Source organism: Schistocerca piceifrons, chromosome 2 (assembly GCF_021461385.2).
Source record: "Schistocerca piceifrons isolate TAMUIC-IGC-003096 chromosome 2, iqSchPice1.1, whole genome shotgun sequence".
Taxonomy (NCBI): domain Eukaryota; kingdom Metazoa; phylum Arthropoda; class Insecta; order Orthoptera; family Acrididae; genus Schistocerca; species Schistocerca piceifrons.
Genome location: NC_060139.1, coordinates 584,562,967 through 584,586,029, shown reverse-complemented (window position 1 = coordinate 584,586,029; position 23,063 = coordinate 584,562,967). Strand labels below are relative to the sequence as shown.

Below are 23,063 nucleotides of genomic sequence, written 5' to 3'. Positions count from 1 at the left end.
TCGGTATACACCGAGGGTTTCACTGTAGCCTTCACTCACTATAATTAACCTCCCAACCTTGTACAAAAACAAATCTGCCGTGCCTTATCTTTCCAGTCTCCCACCAACTCCCGAAATCTCACAGTCCGGCCACAGAGGAGCATTCCCCTTGTAACTCAGTACCATCCAGGACTGGAGCAACTGAATTACATTCTCTGCCAGGGTTTTGATTACCTCTCATCGTGCCTTGAAAGGAGCCCACTATCCTTCCCACTCCTCCTACAGTGGTGTTCTGCTGTGCACCGAACCTACACAATATACTCATCCATCCTTACACAACCCCTGTTCCCAATCCCTTACCTCATGGCTCATACCCCTGTAACAGATCTAGAGAGCAAGACCTGTCCCATACATCCTCCTACGACCACCTACTCCAGGCAGGTCACTAACATCACCTATCCCATCAAAGGCAGAGCTACCTTGAAACCAGTCATGTGATTTACAAGCTAAGCTGCAACCACTGTGCTGCATTCTATGTAGGCATGAGAACCAGCAAGCTGTCTGTTCACATGAATGGCCACTGACAAACTGTGGCCAAGAAATAAGTGGGCCACCCTGTTGCTGAACACACTGCCAAACATGATATCCCTCATTTCCATGACAGCTTCACAGCCTGTGCCATATGGATCCTTCCCACCAACACCAGCTTTTCCGAATTGCGCAGGTGGGAACTTTCCCTGCAATACATCCTATGTTCCCGTAATCCTCCTGGGCTCAACCTTTGTTAATCACTGTTCTCACCCATCCAACCCCACTCCCTGTTCCCAGCACTACACAGCCGTCATTTGACCACCACACCCAGTCTTTTATTTCATTTTATTTCTCTCCTTTCTGGTGCTTCCACCCCTCCCCCCTCCCCCCTCCTTCCGACCACTTTCCTGCCCTCTGTCTAAACTGCAGCACTTCACTGTCCGCCACCCCCACCTTGCTATCCCTCGCCCCCCCTCCCCACCCCCAGCCTCCTCCTTACCCCCACTTGGTTGTTACTCACATCATGCACCGGTGTTGCTGCTCGCTGTGTGGTTTCAGTTGCCTGAGACTGCAGTCGTGTGTGCGAGTTGCATTTGTGTGTGTGTGTGTGTGTGTCTGTTGTTGACAAAGGCCTTAATGGCTGAAAGCTGTAATTGTGTGAATCTTTTTGTTGTGCTATCTGCGACTCAGCATTTCCGCTATATGGTGAGTAGCAATTTTCCTTCTCTAATATTGGTACATATTTTAAATACATTTTAAAACAGAAAGCACATGATATATTACAACACACAGCATTTTCCATGTGCCTTGCAGTACTTAATCATGTGAACTGATTCTTAGGGCTGATTCACACAGCTTAACTGGTTAACTCTTCACAAGAGATGAACCTTGTGGCAGTATGTCACTAACAACAGTTTTCCCAAGAGGGAATGGTGTTTGCTCAGTTCTACCATGTTGTTGTTGTGGTCTTCAGTCCTGAGACTGAGACTGGTTTGATGCAGCTCTCCATGCTACTCTATCCTGTGCAAGCTTCTTCATCTCCCAGTACCTACTGCAACCTACATCCTTCTGAATCTGCTTAGTGTATTGATCTCTTGGTCTCCCTCTACGATTTTTACCCTCCACGCTGCCCTCCAATGCTAAATTTGTGATCCCTTGATGCCTCAAAACATGTCCTACCAACCGATCCCTTCTTCTAGTCAAGTTGTGCCACAAACTTCTCTTCTCCCCAATCCTATTCAATACCTCCTCATTAGTTACGTGATCTACCCACCTTATCTTCAGCATTCTTCTGTAGCACCACATTTCGAAAGCTTCTATTCTCTTTTTGTCCAAACTGGTTATCTTCCATGTTTCACTTCCATACATGGCTACACTCCATACAAATACTTTCAGAAACGACTTCCTGACACTTAAATCTATACTCGATGTTAACAAATTTCTCTTCTTCAGAAACGATTTCCTTGCCATTGCCAGTCTACATTTTATATCCTCTCTACTTCGACCATCATCAGTTATTTTACTCCCTAAATAGCAAAACTCCTTTACTACTTTAAGTGTCTCATTTCCTAATCTAATCCCTTCAGCATCACCCGATTTAATTTGACAACATTCCATTATCCTCGTTTTGCTTTTGTTGATGTTCATCTTATATCCTCCTTTCAAGACACTGTCCATTCCGTTCAACTGCTCTTCCAAGTCCTTTGCTGTCTCTGACAGAATTACAATGTCATCGGCGAACCTCAAAGTTTTTATTTCTTCTCCATGGATTTTAATACCTACTCCGAATTTTTCTTTTGTTTCCTTTACTGCTTGCTCAATATACAGATTGAATAACATCGGGGAGAGGCTACAACCCTGTCTCACTCCTTTCCCAACCACTGCTTCCCTTTCATGCCCCTCGACTCTTATAACTGCCATCTGGTTTCTGTACAAATTGTAAATAGCCTTTCGCTCCCTGTATTTTACCCCTGCCACCTTCAGAATTTGAAAGAGAGTATTCCAGTTAACGTTGTCAAAAGCTTTCTCTAAGTCTACAAATGCTAGAAACGTAGGTTTGCCTTTTCTTAATCTTTCTTCTAAGATAAGTCGTAAGGTTAGTATTGCCTCACGTGTTCCAACATTTCTACGGAATCCAAACTGATCTTCCCCGAGGTCCGCTTCTACCAGTTTTTCCATTCGTCTGTAAAGAATTCGCGTTAGTATTTTGCAGCTGTGACTTATTAAACTGATAATTCGGTAATTTTCACATCTGTCAACACCTGCTGTCTTTGGGATTGGAATTATTATATTCTTCTTGAAGTCTGTGGGTATTTCGCCTGTCTCATACATCTTGCTCACCAGATGGTAGAGTTTTGTCATGACTGGCTCTCCCAAGGCCATCAGTAGTTCTAATGGAATGTTGTCTACTCCCGGGGCCTTGTTTCGACTCAGGTCTTTCAGTGCTCTGTCAAACTCTTCACACAGTATCTTATCTCCCATTTCATCTTCATCTACATCCTCTTCCATTTCCATAATATTGTCCTTAAGTACATCGCCCTTGTATAAACCCTCTATATACTCCTTCCACCTTTCTGCCTTCCCTTCTTTGCTTAGAACTGGGTTGCCATCTGAGCTCTTGATATTCATACAAGTGGTTCTCTTCTCTCCAAAGGTCTCTTTAATTTTCCTGTAGGCAGTATCTATCGTACCCCTAGTGAGACAAGCCTCTACATCCTGACATTTGTCCTCTAGCCATCCCTGCTTAGCCATTTTGCACTTCCTGTCGATCTCATTTTTGAGACGTTTGTATTCCTTTTTGCATGCTTCATTTACTGCATTTTTATATTTTCTCCTTTCATCAATTAAATTCAATATTTCTTCTGTTACCCAAGGATTTCTATTAGCCCTCGTCTTTTTACCTACTTGATCCTCTGCTGCCTTCACTACTGCATCCCTCAGAGCTACCCATTCTTCTTCTACTGTATTTCTTTCCCCCATTCCTGTCAATTGTTCCCTTATGCTCTCCCTGAAACTCTGTACAACCTCTGGTTCTTTCAGTTTATCCAGGTCCCATCTCCTTAAATTCCCACCTTTTTGCAGTTTCTTCAGTTTCAATCTGCAGTTCATAACCAATAGATTGTGGTCAGAATCCACATCTGCCCCTGGAAATGTCTTACAATTTAAAACCTGGTTCCTAAATCTCTGTCTTACCATTATGTAATCTATCTGATACCTTTTAGTATCTCCAGGATTTTTCCAGGTATACAACCTTCTTTCATGATTCTTGAACCAAGTGTTAGCTATGATTAAGTTATGCTCTGTGCAAAATTCTACAAGGCGGCTTCCTCTTTCATTTCTTCCCCCCAATCCATATTCATCTACTATGTTTCCTTCTCTCCCTTTTCCTACTGACGAATTCCAGTCACCCATGACTATTAAATTTTCGTCTCCCTTCACTACCTGAATAATTTCTTTTATCTCGTCATACATTTCACCAATTTCTTCATCATCTGCAGAGCTAGTTGGCATATAAACTTGTACTACTGTAGTAGGCATGGGCTTTGTGTCTATCTTGGCCACAATAATGCGTTCACTATGCTGTTTGTAGTAGCTAACCTGCACTCCTATTTTTTTATTCATTATTAAACGAACTCCTGCATTACCCCTATTTGATTTTGTATTTATAACCCTGTAATCACCTGACCAAAAGTCTTGCTCCTCCTGCCACCGAACTTCACTAATTCCCACTATATCTAACTTTAACCTATCCATTTCCCTTTTTAAATTTTCTAACTTACCTGCCCAATTAAGGGATCTGACATTCCACGCTCCGATCCATAGAATGCCAGTTTTCTTTCTCCTGATAACGATGTCCTCTTGAGTAGTCCCCGCTCGGAGATCCGAATGGGGGACTATTTTACCTCCGGAATATTTTAACCAAGAGGATGCCATCATCATTTAATCATACAGTAAAGCTGCATGTCCTCGGGAAAAATTACGGCTGTAGTTTCCCCTTGCTTTCAGCCGTTCGCAGTACCAGCACAGCAAGGCCGTTTTGGTTAACGTTACAAGGCCAGATCAGTCAATCATCCAGACTGTTGCCCATGCAACTACTGAAAAGGCTGCTGCCCCTCTTCAGGAACCACATGTTTGTCTGGCCTCTCAACAGATACCCCTCCGTTGTGGTTGCACCTACGGTACGGCCATCTGTATCACCGAGGCACGCAAGCCTCCCCACCATACAAGGTCAATTTTAATGTGATGCTTATATGGGAAATGTAAACAAAGAATCACGCAGTACCCAGCACATACATGAGGCAAAGCTTCCATATTTCCCCAGAATTGCTTTGCTCCCACCTGAAAACTTAATACTGTCGAACCCAGCAAATGCAGTCATTATCCACAATTCTGGATAACCTGTATCATGGAGGGTTTTACCACCAGTTTGCTATGAGGTCCAAACTTGCCACAGACACATGTACACCTGCATATATCAGAAGTTTATGTTCCCTATAATCCACCGTACCAGTCGAGCAACATTCCACATCTGCACATGTTTCTGTAGCATTAAAATTTACTGTTAGTGCCACTTGGCAGGTCTGCAGCTCCCTTTGCTGTTTAATGTTTGATTATTCCTATTTTTTCTGCTTGTATTATGTCCATTACTTTGCCCCATTCTCAGCGTCCACCTTTCCCACTCTTCTTACACTGTGGTCGAAAATAGTCTCTTCATATGTTGTCTGGACATCCACAACAGTAGCATTTGATGTCAGTGGAAAAAAATTTCTCCTGTCAAAGAACTGAGTTATCACATCTCTTTCTTCCAAAGCTGCATGTGAAGTCCTTTGGAATTTCTGCGTGTACTGTTCGTGCCACATTGGGTGACAGTCTCCATAAACATGCTTCTAACACCATCTACTCTGCTTCCTGCAGAAGGACCTTATTTGCATTATCACTGTCTGTTGACTCATACATATTAACATTGAGTTTTCATATTCTGTCCAAGAAACTCTTGAGGTCTGCTTCTGTGAGACACTATTTAACTGCTCACAGTAGTACCCACAGCTATTTGTCTTCCATACCACTATACTAAACCTCTCCTAAGTACATCAAATGACTGAACATTTCTCAGGTCCTCATGGTACATAGGCTTTCACATCTCTTTTTAAACGTAACTTGTCCATTTGCAACAATTGCTTGTCTGTCTAAAAACCCAGCTTTGCAGCTGGCCACAGGTAATCTACAAGTGCTAATACATCTTCTCCTGTCTTGCCTAAAAAAGGATCAACTAAGCTAGCAGTTGTTCCATTTAGGCTGGGTACAGATAAACAAGATGAGTCTATGGCCTCTTTAACAGCATCTGACTGCTTATGCCGGTTTGTAGTATCCATTCTGAGTTGAGCTACCTTATCTATCTGAGTGGTAACCACTTGTGTCCTTGGATCATTCACTGTAAAGCCTTTACCTAATCCAAAAAGACAAACAATATGATGAACACAATTGGATAAACACAGACACACTTAATTTTAGCAATACTGTAACTCAATTTACTTTCTCGACCAAAGTGTAAACCATATGCACTTGTTGCACTGTCTGGCATAATCTTTGTATCATCTATGTGTGAAGAATGCGGCAGGGGATAACTGTTTACAGGGAGCACTGTGACCTGGCAAATTAAATTGCCTGTGTCTGACAGGATGCATGCTGGTATAAGTTTCTTGTGTATCCACTCTGTCCATGTTCATATCTATGCCCTTGTTAACCTTCACAATTGTCACCTTGAACACAGTCCTCCAGTTTGATTTGCATGCCACTGCAGGCTATTTGAAGGGAAAACCATTGGAGACACCCTGGTTTCATTCACCTCACTGGGCTGATGATGCTGTATACTGGTCCACAACCTCGCTCGATGGCAGTGGTCACTTGTGACTCCAGTTACTACACGTCAAGATGTTCTGAGCATTGTTGACCCCCATAGCGTGCCACAATGACATGCAGGATAGTAGGGTGGGCAGCAGGTACAATAAACAATTCCTTGGCTGTTGTGGAATCATAAGTGCAGTGCTGATAACAACAGGATTTATTTATCAGAATTCAGTTTTGAAAGACCATTGTAAATGGAATTATAAAGATAAAATTCATCCAACTAGTAAAATTAATACTTCATATGATCTGTCACAATGTTGTCAGTTTCACTTTGATTTAGATTATATTTTTTGTTCATTTTCTCTGCATACAAGTTACAGAAAAATATAAAACAGTAAAAATAATGATTAATATTACCCACTATTAAAAAATATTGCATATAATGCTGCAACATGTACCAAGAAGCAGCTAGCTGTGCTGTTTGGGACTCCCCTGATATAATAACTGCTTCTGTGGTTCATGGCCATCATGTCAGATAATGTTGTGAAAGCAGCACAGTATTTGAATGAGGTAGCCGATCATCATCTTCAGGTGCTTACTGATGTGTTGCTGCAGTGGCTCACCCATATATTCAGTGGCTCACTAGAAAAGTGAAGTTGCGAGGGGGTGGGGCTATAACGTTGTCACAGGCAAAACATAGGAGACATCAACATACAGAGCTCCATGCCAGACAAATGGGCCACGACATTTGCATGCACAATGTGGGAAAAGTGCAGCTGCAAGTCACAGCATAGCACGCATGCACCAATACGCCGCCAGGGCACACGCTGGGCCGCAGTTTGCTTGCGCACTTTCCCCGCATCATGCATGTGAAAACTGTGGCCTATTTCTTTGGCTGGGGATTGTGGATGTTGGTGTCCTCTATGATTGTTCTATGATGATGTTACAGCCCTACCCCATGGCACGGGTGATTTTCTAGTGATCCCGCAAATATATCGACAAGCCACTGCAGCAACACATCAGATAGCAAATGAAGATTAGCAACTGTCTCATTGAAACATTGTGCAGCTTTCACATCATTATCTGATGCAACACCCGCAAACCACTGAAGCAAGCAGCTATCTGCTTAAAAGCCATGCAGTTTAAGCCAGATGACAAAACTTAATTTAACGGCAGAATGATAACCAATAAATCTGACTTCCTTTCTTGCACGATCAAATGCGGGTCAGTGTTCTTTGAGAGGCATATTCTCAACTTTCCCACTTCACAATCTTAAATGGTACATAATTACCAGCTGTTATTTTGCTGATTCCACAGTCATCTTGAGTAAATTTATAACCATTTCTCCAATTGAAAGCGTCACTGTTCCTGTCTACACTGCATTACCATAACTAAATTTTTAAAAATGGTGCATAATATAGTGAGCTTTGTTAAATCAGTTACGTAACAGTGAATGGCTTGTTTTTATGACATTTCTGGATGAGCTATGATAAGCCATGGAGATATTCAATAGAACCATAGAATAAAATATTTTTCCTTCTTCTTTTGATCAAGCTATGTCATGCATTTCACTCCACGTACATGTATCCTAGCAGTAAAAAAATGATGACCAGTTTCTTTCAGTAACAAGTTCTGCTATGCCATCAGGCACATTACAGCAATATGAGTGTTCATGTTTTTTCCATCACATGTATATAAATACATGATTGCAGACATCACATCATATTTCAGTTACTTTATGTTGATCTGAAACAAATACATTTCTGTCTCATTAACTCCTCTTGCTGCCAGGCATCCTTCCTCAGAAAGCAGAATATTTATCCACTCTCTTAATAGTGAGATTATAAGTCAATAGTTGCTCATAGAAAACCACTTGAAATCTGTACAAAGATATTGGCACAAACTGCTACAAATTAAATGTTTTTGTCTATCTCTGTCCATCGGCTTTTGACAGTTCCTTATCTTTCATCTTTGATTAGAAAATGGTATCGGCAAGATTGTGATGCATGTCAAATTATTTCTTTAGTGCACCTTTTGTCTTTGTGGAGTGATGGTTTAATCTGTAAAAAAACAAATATCAATGTCTTGATAGTTTCATCACAGGGAATTGACCACAGAAGAGCCAATAATACAGGAGCTGTTTCTTCGCAAAACCTTTAGAGTACGTTTCATACAACACTGTCATTGTCAAGTGTAGTGATAAAAACCTTTTTTCCACAATATCTTTTGGAAAAACAGCTTTCATATTCAGGGTTTTTTAGTTATAAACTTACGGACAGCTCCTTTTATTTCTTCTGCTATTTTATTTCTCTCTGAGGAGACCTTCCACAGTTATGTTGAACCATTGCTGATTCATATATATTTTTTTCTTTTAATAACCCTTTCTACAAATCTACCAGTGTCACAAAATATCTTTAAAACCATGAATTGCAAGTATCAGTTTTCAACCCTTTGTACTCAATATGGTATTTCACATGAACTTGCCTGAATCCATAATTTTTATTTTTATTTATTATTCTTATCAATTTAATGAAGTCTAATGACCCAGTGATGTAATGTATTCTTCTGTTGCAGTAATTCACCTGCCAGAGTACATTTCCTGTAGTCTCATCATAAGAGACTATTCAGACTACCCTTATCATTTTATGTGGCCAGAGCAGCTGGAGATAACAGTCGTGTGTGCACGAGGTGTGCTTGCTTGTGTGAATGAGTGTGCACTTACCTTTATGAAGAAGGCTTTGGTCAAAAGCTCAATGTGTAACAGGCTTTTTGTTGTGCCTGCATCCAGCTCAATGCATCATCTTTGTAGAGTGTAGTAATCCACTTTTTTCAGAATATGTTGACATTACAGGGTATAATGTGTCAGATCTGAACAGAAAGAATAACACACTGTTCCCAGTAGACTGTTCTTCCACCATAGTGCAAACTGCTAGCTCTAGGACATAACTCATTATACACTGCTCGAGTCTGACTTTACGAAATTAACTCAGATGCCACAAGTGCATATCTCTTGATATATGGGGAATGGTATTTTCCACTCATTACTGTCGTGTAACCTGAGTTTGACTTGCATGTCTGTGTTAACAACTCCTTTTGCTAACTTTTGGACTTAACATGCAGTAAGCTGCAAACTCTGTATAATATGTGATCATATTATAATTAGCAAGTGTGGTGAGTTGTGTATATGAATTCCCCCATTTTTCTCTGTCTGCTCCCTTTCTTTTTGTTTGAAAGATGGTACATCATTTGTGGCAATTTAAATTTTATGGGCCCATGTCTTCTGTTGACTGCAATATTAACATGTGAGAAACATATTTTTAATAGTGTTTGTTGTAACTTGTGCCACATGAGCAGTAGCAAGTGACACATAATATACAGGGTGAATCGCCCAAAACTTGTGCTGCAGATATGGAAATGGAAAATGCTATTGATGTACGATTTTCACCGAATGGATCGGTAGTCAGGAGCTCGTACTGTTAGCCAATGAACAGATTCTAGTAATACTTAGAAACTACATACACTTTTTTTTTTTAAATGCAACATTGCTTAATGACATTAACAAACTAAAAGTAGGGTAAATTATAATGTCAGTGGTGTTCGTTGCAGGATTCTAGTGAGACTTACTTGACAGATACCATATTTTGAAAAGTTTCCAAACCTACTCTTTTTTGTGCCAATCAACTTGCGTAGTTATATTTGCTTACCATGGGCTAATATTTTCCTTGAGTGCATTGTGACTTGTTGGTCAGTTATTGTGTGACTGTCCAAGCAGCGAGTTATGAGTGGATGATGGGATTTAGCAATGCAGAAAAAGCTGACAGGCTCATCATTCCCAATTGACATTGGTTCTATCCCTATCACGTCTCTCTCAATCGAGAGCTGCATGAAAATGAATATTAGAATCATGTTAATTTCTGCACAGAGGCATTGAGACAGGATACTCCAGATATGTTGTGTGTCTTGTTAGTGATGAAGCCACATTTACCAATCATGACCAGGTAAACTGCTGAAGCACGCGCTATTGGTCTTTTCACAATCCCTGTTGCCTTTGTCAGGTGGAATGTAAACATCCATGGAATGTAAATGTGTGGTGTGGGATAGTGAACCATCAGCTCATAGGCCCTGTATAATAGATGGAACACTGAACATACACAGGTTTCACAGCCTCCCAACAGACCATCACCCATGGATGCTAGAAGATGTTCGTCTGCTGGCTAGAAGGAACCTGTGGTACCAACATGGTGGCTGTCTAACCCATAGTGTAAGAAGTATTACAGCCTGTCTTCATGAATTGTTTCCAAATCATTGGATTGGACGCAGATGACCTGTACCCTGGCTGGCCTGCTCCTCAGATTTGATGCCTGTAGACTTATTTCCATGGGGAAAGCTGAAAGACGCTGCCTACAAGGACATACCAACTACACCCGATGATATGCAACAATGTATTATTGTAGATATCTCCACTGAAATACCAGCAAGTGTGCTGGAGTCATTCACTACCAGACTGGAAGCATGTTGGGCCGCTGCCAGGAGTTGTTTCGAACACAATCTGTGATGATCAGTTGTCTCGTTACTGGTCAGAATCCACATAACTAGTGTTTCATGAATAAACTGTCAAAATATTCATAATAAAGTTATTTACCAGATTTACTGCATTCCAGGAAAGCTCTCACACTCAAATTATTTTTGAGATGGAGAGCTGGCTGAAACCCAAAGTGGAAAGCTCTGTGATATTTAATGAGTGGTGGAATGTGTATTGTTAAGAGAGATTAGGGGCGATAGTAGGGACGGGGGTTTCATTATAGTTGACAAAAATATTGTCTCTATTGAGGCTGAAGTTGGGTGTGACATTGAAGTTATATGGTTGTGTATAACAGGTGTAGGTGAAACAGTGTTAATTGTTGGATATTTTTACTGGCCACTCGATTCCACTGTGACAGTTCTAGAATCATTTGAAGAAAACTATGGTCAGTAGCATATCCAGATCATGCCATAGTAGTTAGAGGCGACTTTAACCTGCTTAGTATAGACTGGGATGTCTATGGATTCATTGCATGGGGATACAGATAGACAGCCATGCAAAATACTTTTCAACACAGTTTTCTAAAAACTGTCTTAAGCAGCTAGCGTGGCAGCCCACATGCAATGGAAATATCTTAGACCTTGTAGCTACAAATAGGTCGGACCTTATCAACAATGTCAGTATAGAAACGGGGATTAGCTTCCATGATGTCATTATAGCAACTGTAATGACGGAAGTTAATAAATCAGTCAAGAAGACTAGGAGAGTGTTTCTGCCAGATAGAGCAGAAAAGCAGTCGTTAGCATCTCACTTACACAGTGAACAGACATCACTTAGTTCCAGGAAGATGAACTAGTGGAATTTTGGGCAAAGTTTAAGCAAAGTTTAAAGAGTTATGTGCCTGGTAAGTGAATAATGGATAGAAAAGATCCTCCATGATTTAATAATGAAATTTGGAAGATACTGAGGAAGCAGAGGCTGTTGCACTCTTGGTTCAAAAGAGAATGCACAAATGATGACAAGCAAAGGTTAGTAGAGATTCATGCAACTGTGCAAAGATTTGTACACAAAACATACAACAACTATCACCTTCACACCCTAGCAAAAGATCTGGCAGAAAAACCGAGAAAATACTGGTCGTATGTAAGATCACTAAGAAGGTCTAAGGCTTCCATTCAATTCCTTATTCACCAGTCTGGTGCGGCAATTGAAAGTTATTAATTTTGCATTCAAGAAATCGTTCACACAGGAGAATTGTACAAACGTATCATCATTTGACCATCAGACTCTCGTATGAACAACATAGAAATAAGCATCCCTGGCATAGAGAAACAACTGAAAGATTTAAATCAAATAAATCACCAGGTCTGGATGAACTCCCAATTCTGTTTTTGTAGAGTACTCTACGGCTCTGGCCCCTAACCTAGCTTGCATTTATCGTGAATCTCTCACCCATGGCTGTCTGTCTGTAGCCCCATGCAATGAGTCCGTAGACATTCCAGTCTATACTAGGTAGGTTAAAGTCACCTCCAACTAGTGTGGCATGAGCTGGGTATTTACATGCTTGCCCAACTGACTGGAAAAATGTACAGGTGACTCCAGTATATAAGAAGGGTAAAAGAATGGACCTGCAAAATTACAGTCTGATACCTCTAACTTCAACTTGCTGCAGAATCCTTGAAGAACATATTCTCAGTCTCAATATAATAAAATTTCTTGAGACTGAGAAGCTGATGTCCATGGATCAGCATGGTTTTAGGAAGCCGCTTGCCCTTTGCTAACATGATATACTGTGAGCTATGGATGAAGGACAAGAAGCAGATGCCATATTTCTAGATTTCCAGAAGGCATTTGACATGGTACCCCATTGCAGGAGGCTGTTTACAAAGGTACGAGCATATGGAATAAGTTCATTGATATGTGAGTGGCTCAAAGACTTCTTGAGTAATAGAACACAGTATGTTGCCCTCAACGGCGAGTGTTCATCAGAGACGAGGGTATCATCAGGAGTGCCCCAGGGAAATGTGATAGGACTACTGCTCTAAATGAAATTTTCACTCTACAGCGGAGTGTGTGCTGATATGAAACTTCCTGGCAGATTAAAACTGTGTGCCAGACCGAGACTCGAACTCGGGACCTTTGCCTTTCGCGGGCAAGTGCTCTACCAACTGAGCTACCCAAGCACAACTCTCACCCCATCCTCACAGCTTCAATTCCGCCAGTACCTCATTTCCTACCTTCCAAACTTTACAGAAGCTCTCCTGCAAACCGAACAGTACTAGCACTCCTGAAAGAAAGGATAATGCGGAAACATGGCTTAGCCCCAGCCTGGGGGATGTTTCCAGAATGAGATTTTCACCCTGCAGCAGTGTGTGCACTGATAGAAAAGGTGGAGGTCCCGAGTCCGAGTCTCGAGTCTCGGTCTGGCACACAGTTTTAATCTGCCAGGAAGTTTCGGGACTACTGCTGTTCTCCTCTATATACATAAATGATTTAGCGGATGGGGCTGGGCAACAATGTGCAGTTGTTTCCTGATGATGCTGTGGTGTACGGTAAGATGTCAAAGTTGAGTGACTGTAGGAACATAAAAGACAATGTAGTCAAAATTTCTGGTTGGTGTGATGAATGGCAGCTAGCTCTAAACATGAGAAATCTAAGTTAATTCAGATGAGTAGGAAGAACAAACCTGTAACGTTCAGATACACTGTTACTAGTGTCCTGTTTGACACAGCCAAGTCATTTAAATATCTGGGTGTAAAGTCTAAAGTGATATCAAATGGAATGAGCATGTGGGAACTGTGGTGGGGAGGGTTTGCGTTTATAGGGAGAATTTTAGGAAAGAGTGGTTCATCTGTAAAGGAGACCACATCTAGGATGCTGGCGTGACCTTTTCTTGAGTACTGCGTGAGAGGGATCCATACCAGGCCAGATTGAAAGAAGGGATTGAATTAGCTCAGAGGCGGGCTGCTAGATTGTTACAGGTGGGTTTGAACAACACGTAAGTGTGACAGATATGCTTCAGAAATGCAAATGGGAATGCCTGTAGGGAAGGTGATGCTCTTTTTGAGGAACACTATTGAGAAAATTTAGAGAACGAGCATTTGAAACTGACTGTCAAATGATTCTACTGTCATCAACATACAATGTGTGTAATGACCATGAAGATAAGATACGAGAAATTAGGGCTCACACAGGGGCATATAGGCAGTCGTTTTTCCAAAGCTCTAGTTGCAAGTGGAACAGCAAAGAAATGACTAATAGTGGTACAGTGTACTCTCCACCACATACCGTATGGTGACTTGTGGAATATTTATGTAGATGTATGCACTTGTGTTGTACTTTAGTGTGTGCTACCAGGGGTATTGTACGAGTGTCAGTGAAGGAACTTTTCAAAATACCACATCTCTTAAATGACTCACAGTGGAATCCTGCAACAAACCACACTGCAGTTCTAATTTACCCTATTTTTAATTTGTTAGTGCCAATAGGCATTGTTCCATTTAAAAGAGTGTAAGTTTGCAAAAAAATACATTTTCTAAATATTATTACATTCTGTTTGTTGGCTAACAATACGAGCCCCTGACTACCAAACCTTTCTGTGAAAACTACACATTGATAGACCTACCATTTCCACAACATTTGCAGTGCAAGTTGTATGTGATTCATCCTGTATTTATGTTGCAATGTCATGGGGACTGCACTTAAATTAAATAAACAAAAATGCACTACAGAATTAGGTGGAGGGAATGGCTGGTGACTGAATCGTGCCAACTAAAGTGTGTCAAGATACATAACTAATTGTTATGATTACACTGTTACTATAGATACATCCAGTTTTTGTAGTTTTTCTAGGTGGTGAGGAATTATTCAAAGTTCACTCTGTCATTCTATCTTCAGGTCTTCTTACCACTGGGAAACTGTTCATGTCTGGACTGTATAATCAGTATTATGATGTCTGACATTTTGCTCAATAATTCTATCAATTTCTATTCCATTTTAGTTTTTAGGTGCATTCTCACTTTTAATCTTCTCATGTGAAACTAACTTGCTTGTTTGTATTTTATTCTCTGGTTAAGCTGGCTATATGTAATAGTTAATGAATACTTACAAAGAAGGCTATGCTCACTTTTATCTGCTTTTAATTGTTGAATCTCTGTTCGTAGTTCTTCTATAATGGTTTGGAGATCGACCGTGTTACTCACGTTTGCGTCTACCATTTTGAATGCCGTCTATACCGGTCACTCAATACAGAAAAATTTAAAATCCATCATATTCTTTCGTTTTAAGCCAATCTGAGTAGACTAACCTGAATTCCAGCGCTGGATGTCCCCGTGTTGTTGGACGATGTCCTTGGCTACTGCTGCTTGCTGTGTTGTCATGAAGATGCTCCGATGTTAAGTTTACACATCGCTGTATTCTTCAGGACTGTAGGTTTTCTGAAAATAATCCCACACCTGGCACCACTTTTCTAACGGGGTCTTTTTGACGGCCGAGTAAAATATTATTGCTTCAATTTGCTGTTAGGATGGGATGTGTGGGCAGTAGTTCTGAGTAGTGCAGAATGTGGAAAACGGAAAACTTAGTTTTACCATTTATTAATAAAGACGGTGCGACAGTGTGTTACGCGCATCTGGTAACCCGTCATCACTGTGTTGAGAGCAATACATCTTCGCAACTGACAGGTCTCAGACTGTTCTTCGTAGCTGGTGGCTGTGTACACGCCATGGCGCACGACTCAGATTGCATTTCCCGTCAGCATTCCGCATGATAAATGCATAGTGCAGTGGCTCTCCCACTGTCCACTACGGCCGTACAGTTCTGCCATTACAATTATTTATTTTTTGTAAAATGTATTTGGACACTCCTTGTATAGTAAATTTAATGCGAGGTGCAGAGTAGGCTATAATTTTTTACAGATTTTAGTTTTTAATTGTGGGTGGAAATTTGGACATGCTCAGAAATTAATACATAGAAATTAAAAAATATATATATATATATATATATATATATATTAAAAATTGTAATATTAACTTTGGTCTCAAGTCTATGAACAATGTCACCTATCAACTGGTATCTGACAAAGTTTGGTTTCAGGAGTGGATAAACTGATACATCATCTGCATGAACGTGGCATACCAATAGCAGTTGCAACCAGCAGTGGAGCAGAAAGTGTGAAAATTAAAACAAGTCATCATAAACCATTGATGAGTTTATTCCATCACATTGTGTGTGCAAGTACAGATCCTGAAGTTGAGCATGGAAAGCCAGCTCCAGATATATTCCTTGTCTGTGCTTCGAGATTTGAAGACAATCCAGACCCAAAAAAGGTAACAAATTGTTGATAATTTTCATCTTTCAGTGTGTGGGACAACTTTGATTACTTAATTTTAAAATAAATTATATTGTAATGCACAAATGTGTAATGCTCAAAATACATTAACTCCGTGAACACATCAGTAGCGACAACTTCAGTGCCAACATAAATTATAAATAAAAGTATGAACAACCTGTGTGAAATCTTTTTGTTCATTTTAAGTGTTTCATATTCAGTATCAGAGCTTATTGCTTTGAAATCTGAAGAGAAAGTGGGATAAGGAGCCAAAGCTGATGCAACAGAGTCTGCAAGAAAATAATGCTGGTAGCTCTCTCACATACAGGGTGGTTATAATTAGACTTTCTGTACTTGAGGCAGTGTCAGTGGATAGCTATTTACTGTAGGAGTACCCAACTTTGTAGGAATGATGTTCGGACTGTTCTGCAGGATTTACATTCTTAGCAGTGTTAGTGTCTTGACTTTCTATTAGGTGCCAGTACTAATATGATGATGTGGGGAACTGCTATGCCACACACTCACTACACATACTTCCAATGGTGGTAAATGTATCACAATCCTGTACATGGAACACTTCGAAGAAACATCTCTCAAAATGGCGCACCTGAAACTGAAGATGTCCTTCTCCTATGTGGACAACACATTCGTCATTTGGCTGCATGGCAAAGAAAATTTACAAGAATTTCTTAACCACCTCAATGGCGTACATGATAATATTAACTTCACCATGGAGGTGAAGAAAATGGATGTCTGCCTTTCCTCAACATCATGATAAAGAAGAAGACTGACAACACATTAGGTCATTCTGTTTACAGGAAGAAGACACACACCTACCTTAACACCAGTAGCTGCCACCATGCAGCAAATGCAAATCTGTGCTCACCACCTTGATGTGCAGAGTACAAGGCACATGCAACAAGGAGAGTCTACCTGCTGAACTGCAGTACTTGAGAGAAACCTTTAGTGAGAATGGCTATTCTGAGAAGCAGGCAAGACACGCTTTCCAACCGTGCAAGAAGAAGAGATGATGTCGTGAAGAAGACATTAAGCACTTGGCATTCCTTCTTATGCTGGGTCTCCCATGGGAAAGATTGCCAGGATATTTGAAAACAGCAACGTTAAAACCATCTTTGACTCATCAGCCAAAATCAAGAATATGCTGGGCTCAGTGGAGGATAAACTAGGAATACAGACACATGGAGTCTATAGCATCAGCCACAAGTGCGGCAATAAGTACATCGGCCAGACACAGCGATATACACTCCTGGAAATGGAAAAAAGAACACATTGACACCGGTGTGTCAGACCCACCACACTTGCTCCGGACACTGCGAGAGGGCTGTACAAGCAATGATCACACGCACGGCACAGCGGACACACCAGGAACCGCGGTGTTGGTCGTCGAATGGCGCTAGCTGCGCAGCATTTGTGCACCGCCGCCGTCAGTGTCAGCCAGTTTGCCGTGGCATACGGAGCTCCATCGCAGTCTTTAACACTGGTAGCATGCCGCGACAGCGTGGACGTGAACCGTATGTGCAGTTGACGGACTTTGAGCGAGGGCGTATAGTGGGCATGCGGGAGGCCGGGTGGACGTACCGCCGAATTGCTCAACACGTGGGGCGTGAGGTCTCCACAGTACATCAATGTTGTCGCCAGTGGTCGGCGGAAGATGCACGTGCCCGTCGACCTGGGACCGGACCGCAGCGACGCACGGATGCACGCCAAGACCGTAGGATCCTACGCAGTGCCGTAGGGGACCGCACCGCCACTTCCCAGCAAATTAGGGACACTGTTGCTCCTGTGGTATCGGCGAGGACCATTCGCAACCGTCTCCATGAAGCTGGGCTACGGTCCCGCACACCGTTAGGCCATCTTCCGCTCACGCCCCAACATCGTGCAGCCCGCCTCCAGTGGTGTCGCGACAGGCGTGAATGGAGGGACGAATGGAGACATGTCGTCTTCAGCGATGAGAGTCGCTTCTGCCTTGGTGCCAATGATGGTCGTATGCGTCTTTGGCGACGTGCAGGTGAGCGCCACAATCAGGACTGCATACGACCGAGGCACACAGGGCCAACACCCGGCATCATGGTGTGGGGAGCGATCTCCTACACTGGCCGTACACCACTGGTGATCGTCGAGGGGACAATGAATAGTGCACGGTACATCCAAACCGTCATCGAACCCATCGTTCTACCATTCCTAGACCGGCAAGGGAACTTGCTGTTCCAACAGGACAATGCACGTCCGCATGTATCCCGTGCCACCCAACGTGCTCTAGAAGGTGTAAGTCAACTACCCTGGCCAGCAAGATCTCCGGATCTGTCCCCCATTGAGCATGTTTGGGACTGGATGAAGCATCGTCTCACGCGGTCTGCACGTCCAGCACGAACGCTGGTCCAACTGAGGCGCCAGGTGGAAATGGCATGGCAAGCCGTTCCACAGGACTACATCCAGCATCTCTACGATCGTCTCCATGGGAGAATAGCAGCCTGCGTTGCTGCGAAAGGTGGATATACACTGTACTAGTGCCGACAATGTGCATGCTCTGTTGCCTGTGTCTATGTGCCTGTGGTTCTGTCAGTGTGATCATGTGATGTATCTGACCCCAGGAATGTGTCAATAAAGTTTCCCCTTCCTGGGACAATGAATTCACGGTGTTCTTATTTCAATTTCCATGAGTGTATATCATAAAAAAATAGACAATACAGGGATGGAAGAACTGCAAATAAACATAGCAGTGAAATAATAAAAAAAATGGCTCTGAGCACTATGGGACTTAACATCTGAGGTCATAAGCCCCCTAGAACTTAGAACTACTTAAACCTGACTAACCTAAGGATATCACACTCATCCATGCCCGAGGCAGGATTCGAACCTGCGACCGTAGCGTCATGCGGTTCCAGACTGAAGTGCCTAGACCCTCTCAGCCACACCGGCCGGCAGTGAAATAATAGCAAAAGAGGAATTTGTAAATTACAAATGTGTTTCAAATATTGACGAAATGTAAATGAAATTGTTAAACTAAGATCGTGACTGATGTTACTTAGTAATTTTTGGGGCTATGGTACTTAGCGAAGGAAAGAAGGAAAGATTAGGCAATTATGTTAAGACTTTTAAAAGTGGCCATAAAATTTTTCATGATGAGAGGCAGAGTAGCAAACCCAGTATCCAGACTGATGAAATTGTGCAACAAGTGGATTGGTATCTGTGATCTGATGGACAATTGATGATCAATGTGCTGTCTGATGAACTTTCACATGCTGAATGTACCATTATATACACCATTGTTGCAAATTGTGTATAAGGTGAGGACAGAAAATCTTACCAAAGGGAAAAGTGGAGAATGAAAATTGGACAAGCACTTTGGACTGCCGTTGATGAGATGGAGGTAATTTATTTTCCCACATTGTTACATGTCATGTGACATGAATATCCTACATAACCTCACACTCAAAACAAGTGTCAATGAAGGGGTACCATTCAACTTTGCCAAAACCAAGAAAAATGATGGCCACTGTTTTCTGGGATGAAAAGAGCATTCTTTTGAATGATTTCTTGTAACATTGATGTGTAATGCAAAATAATGTTGTAACTGAGACATGCCATCCAGATTCGACAATGTGGCAAATTGTCCTCTGGGATACTCTTGTTCGATGACAGTGTATGTCCAAACACCACTGCCCACACCAAGGATAAGATTAAGCTTTTCTGTTAGGATCTTTTCAATCACTCACCATATAATGCAAAACTCACACTTAGAGACTTACTTCTTGCACCTCTCACTTTGAAGATGATGTGGAAATGAGGATTCCTTTTTCAGTGGGTCCATTTCCCAGACAGAGAACTTATATGCATGCAGGGTTGAAGAAACTCGTGCAACATTGTGAAAAGTGCTTTGAAGTGAGTAGTGAATAGGTGGAAAAGTGAAATCAGTTGGTTTGCAGGTAACTAAAACTACCAGTAAAAGCTTTTTCTCTTGAAAATATTAATTTTTAGTGTTGAATAGCTCAAACTTCATCAGTACACCTTGTACAGAACATGAATAGTTCTTTCAGTATTTGTTGTGTTTAATAATGAAAATGTACATATTAGAACAAAAAAGAATAGCACTTTCACTGAATTCTTGGGGAACCCACTAACATTGGGCCTTCATATTCATATTCTTGTAACTGCCAATAAACTGTGAAATAATGTACAACTCATGATATTACTTTGTATGCAGCAGAGCGGTTAATGTCAGTTTTGGTGGGTACTGGCATATGCTCAAGTGGCTTGCTTATAAAGGTCTGTAACAGAACAGAAGTTATTCAGTGATTTCTCTGTAATTTACATAATTCATATGAGAGGTTGAGATCCTCTATTTGCCTCTGCTGCAGTCGAATAAAGTTGAGTGTTGGCATGTTATCCCTTTTACTTTATTTTTCTTAACATTTGTAACTTCAGGGGAGGATAACACATCATTTTAGGATAGTGAACCATCTAATTATTGCAACTGAGGTCGATGTCCGACACGAGCAAAGACTGGCAGCATTGCTGTTTAGAAACAAATGACTGAAATGACTGGATCATTCATAATGTTTCTTGCGTGAAATGAACACAAGTTACATTAAAATTATGGGCTCTTAATCTTAGGGCACACAATAGTGAAAGTAAAGTATTTATCTGCACTAGGAATATGTAGATATAATTACAGAAGTTCTAAATAGATATCACATTTAATGACTTTAAGCCAGCAAACAACAAATTTTAAACCATCTTACATAGCATGTCTGTTCACAACAACAGACCCCCTAAAAAAGACTAAACAAAAGTGAGTGAAGACGCATTCTTACAAAAAAGAAAGAGAATTTTTTTTGGTACTTTTAGCTGATTTAGTGACAGGCCATTTCAACAATGCTGACCATCAATAATTTTCCACTATGGTGTCACACAATACATTTTTTATTACATTTCATTGAGCAACTAGACACTGTGTGAGTTTTTTCTTCCTTACAAAGACGCTATAAAAGAAAGAAAAGAAACATATGCACAGGAGACTGCCCTGTTACAAATTTAATGAAATTATATTCTTTCTACAAAAAGAAACAGTTAGTGTGTCAAGTGGGACTAGAATATATACTTGTTAAGTGTCTGCGCTGGTTAATCACAGTTTATTTATAATATTTTAGCAATGGGAAATGTTGCCATGTGTAATTGTGCCCTGATAATTGTTGATCTATTGCAGAAGAGAACACCACAGAGTCTTTTTGGCCCATCGGCCTGTATTGTGGATGTGGTGGTGAAGTGACAGATGAGAGAAGTATGTAACTCTTCTCTGTCAATCCTGTAATGCCATTTACACGCGCAGATCTTCCTCCGTACTGCCCCTTCATTGTGCCAGGAAGAGCTGTAACATTATATATTTAGAACCTGTTGCCTTTTCTCACAGCAATTTTTTCAAAACTGGTGTAGACTGCCTCATTGTTGTTGTAACTTCTGAAGATTTCATTTTCCTATACGGTGTATGTATTAAAAGTGCTGTGTTGGACATTCCTTGTCATTCTTCAGACACTCAATTGATTTTGAAATTTTTTATGAAAAGAAATTGAACTTCATTTCCTCGTTTTAGTGTCTTGTGTTTGAAGATGCACCAAATGGAGTAAAAGCTGCGCGAGCTGCTGGCATGCAAGTTGTTATGACACCAGATGAGCAAGTTAATGATGATATGAAGCAAGATGCAACTATTGTTCTCAAGTCCTTGGAAGAGTTTAGACCTGAATGGTTTGGTCTTCCACCATTTTAAGTTATGTGGTATACTAATTGTGGTTTATAGTCAAGCAATATAAGATGCTAATAAATCTGTATTTTGTTTGTTAAAAAATTATGATACAAGAAAGAGAGTTCCTCTTGTAGCTATAAACTATTGTTGATCTTACCTAAGCAGCTTTTATAAACTGTTGTTGACATATTTTGAAAATGCTTTTTAGTTATGTACTTGTGCTTGTTGTTTAGTGGGTTACAATATCACACTATTGTGTGCTAATTAATATGGGATTTGCTTTTGGTTTAATGAAACTACTTACTTTTTTGCATGCATCCTATATGTAGCTGGCATGAAATAAATATTATTTTTCCCAATATATGTTTTTGAAAATCTTATTTTCGTTTGATAGCTAGAAGTATTTTCTCCCACCTGTCTTGTGCCTGTCTTCCATTATCTGTGACATCTGCTCCTTGCACATGGGTTTATTAAACTTTGTGTAAGTATCAGCAAATAACTGGAACTCTGGTACCCACATCACAGAATAACTCATTGATCAGAGGAATTACCTTGAAAATTCATTTTTGCTGATGGGACTGCAGCTCACTATCCCACAGTATCCAGGAAAACATACGTTGAGCAATATCACCAAAAGGACAAGGCCTTGCAGCTTGGGTGCATTGTCACACACTTCAAGCTATGTGACTAATGGTAATTCAGTCTCCAGTGAAGTCATTGTACTAATGTTGCTGTGACAAATGATATATAACAGGCATAAAATTTCACTGTGATGACCATCTAATATAAATTAAGTTACTAAGAATCATATTTTTTACTGTGAAAACAAAGTGCAAGCTGTTATTTTTTCAAATATATTGTATCAGAAATAAAATAAGAAGAATTGTTCTATGAACATTTTATTTGTGCCAATCTCTTTTTCTTATCATTAAGTTTAACATAAAATTGTCAGAGGTACCAAATACAAAATTTACTTCTTGTCCTTGCGAGTAATTATAAAAATTCAACTAAAAATGTTAAAGAACAAGACTATGCTGATATAGGATTTAATTACATAATTAAACAAATAAGAAAATGATGAAAGTCACTGATTT

General features: G+C 40.7%; 1 protein-coding gene across 2 annotated transcripts in view; it reads left to right on the top strand.

The window, feature by feature from the left end:
* LOC124776484 (pseudouridine-5'-phosphatase-like) overlaps window positions 1-22,824 on the top strand; it is a 132,502-nt gene extending 109,678 nt beyond the window's left edge. The window contains exons 3-4 of one of the 2 annotated variants that reach the window (XM_047251500.1): window positions 15,974-16,206; window positions 21,820-22,824. In XM_047251500.1, coding sequence (XP_047107456.1) covers window positions 15,974-16,206; window positions 21,820-21,993 — 407 coding nt within the window. In that variant the 3' untranslated portion in view covers window positions 21,994-22,824. The remainder of the gene's footprint in view (window positions 1-15,973; window positions 16,207-21,819) is intronic. The other variant, XM_047251499.1, reaches the window with a different exon arrangement.
* The last annotated feature ends 239 nt before the right edge of the window (window positions 22,825-23,063 follow it).